Source organism: Apaloderma vittatum, unplaced genomic scaffold (genome assembly GCF_000703405.1).
Source record: "Apaloderma vittatum isolate BGI_N311 unplaced genomic scaffold, ASM70340v1 scaffold41764, whole genome shotgun sequence".
NCBI lineage: Eukaryota > Metazoa > Chordata > Aves > Trogoniformes > Trogonidae > Apaloderma > Apaloderma vittatum.
In genome coordinates, this window is record NW_009715160.1 from 39724 (window position 1) to 40788 (window position 1065).

At 45.2% G+C, this 1065-nt stretch overlaps 1 protein-coding gene across 1 annotated transcript in view; it reads right to left on the reverse strand.

Moving 5' to 3' along the window:
- Nucleotides 1-1065, reverse strand: part of LOC104273610 (axin-1-like) — a gene marked incomplete at its 3' end in the record, with an annotated part of 37800 nt that overhangs the window by 35501 nt on the left and 1234 nt on the right. Inside the window, exon 2 of the mRNA XM_009868996.1 lies at nucleotides 843-880. Coding sequence (XP_009867298.1) covers nucleotides 843-880 — 38 coding nt within the window. The remainder of the gene's footprint in view (nucleotides 1-842; nucleotides 881-1065) is intronic.

A 1065-nucleotide genomic window follows, 5' to 3' on the forward strand; every position in this document is an offset into this window, starting at 1 on the left:
TTCAATTTTAAAGCCATTATTGCTTAAATAAAGAGATACATAAATTGCAGACTTTTCTAATCCTTTGCTTATGGTGAGTACCCAACCGCTCAGTGAAAATGCACTTCAAGAAACATTGAAGGTTTTTATTAACTCCACAGGTAAGTTCCAAGACCCTGGGATATTCTTTTTCCGACTCCTGATTAAAACAGTGGGAGTCCACATGAATTCTCCCTTTTTTTTTTTTATCCCTCTCCCCCTCCCAAGAGATTCACATGCAACGTCCCCTCCTCAAAATCTGTAAGAAAACAAGAATCAAACCGAAAACATTTCGCCAGCTGAAAGGCGCCGAGACCTTGCACGGGGCGGGATGCGTTTCCAGCTGCCAGCCTAAAGGGACGGCCGAGGGAGATTAAACACAGAAATGCTTTTCATAGGGCAGGCGGCTTTGAAGAGGACAGTTCAGCTACTTCATTTCGTAATCTTCACAAAGCGTCAGATTTTAGCCTAAGCAGGTCTTAAAACAAGGAGATTTTATTTGAAAAAAAGAAAAGTCGGAATGTGTTCTGGCCAGGTTCTGTTGATTCAGCAAGGGTTAGACACACACACGCTTATTGATCCCAGAGAGCTCCCTGCTAAGTTAATTGTCTGGAATTTTAACTGAGCTCTCAGCAAGTTTCAAAACGCATGTCGGCTGGAAGTGGGTGGGGGACCCAAAAAAAAACCAAACTAAACCAAAACAACAAAAAAACAGGCTGCAAAACTCTGCAGCTCCTCCAGTGAAGAGCCAGCAACTACTATGATGAAGGGAAAAGCTGCAGCAGGGAACGGCTTTAACTGGACTCGGTGATTCTGACTTTGACGCTGCTGGAATTCAGTGCTGGGAATCTTGTGGGCAAAGCTGTACTGTTACCAGGGAGCACCGTGAACCTCCATTCACTCACAGGAACGTTACCGAGGTGAGGGCATCTCCTGCAGCTTCTGACTGTGGCTTGTCACAACAATTTCCCAGTGCATTCACACAGAGAAGTGTGTTACCACCAGATGAACGTGCCTGCGTCCTCATCACTGAACATCAACCTCCTG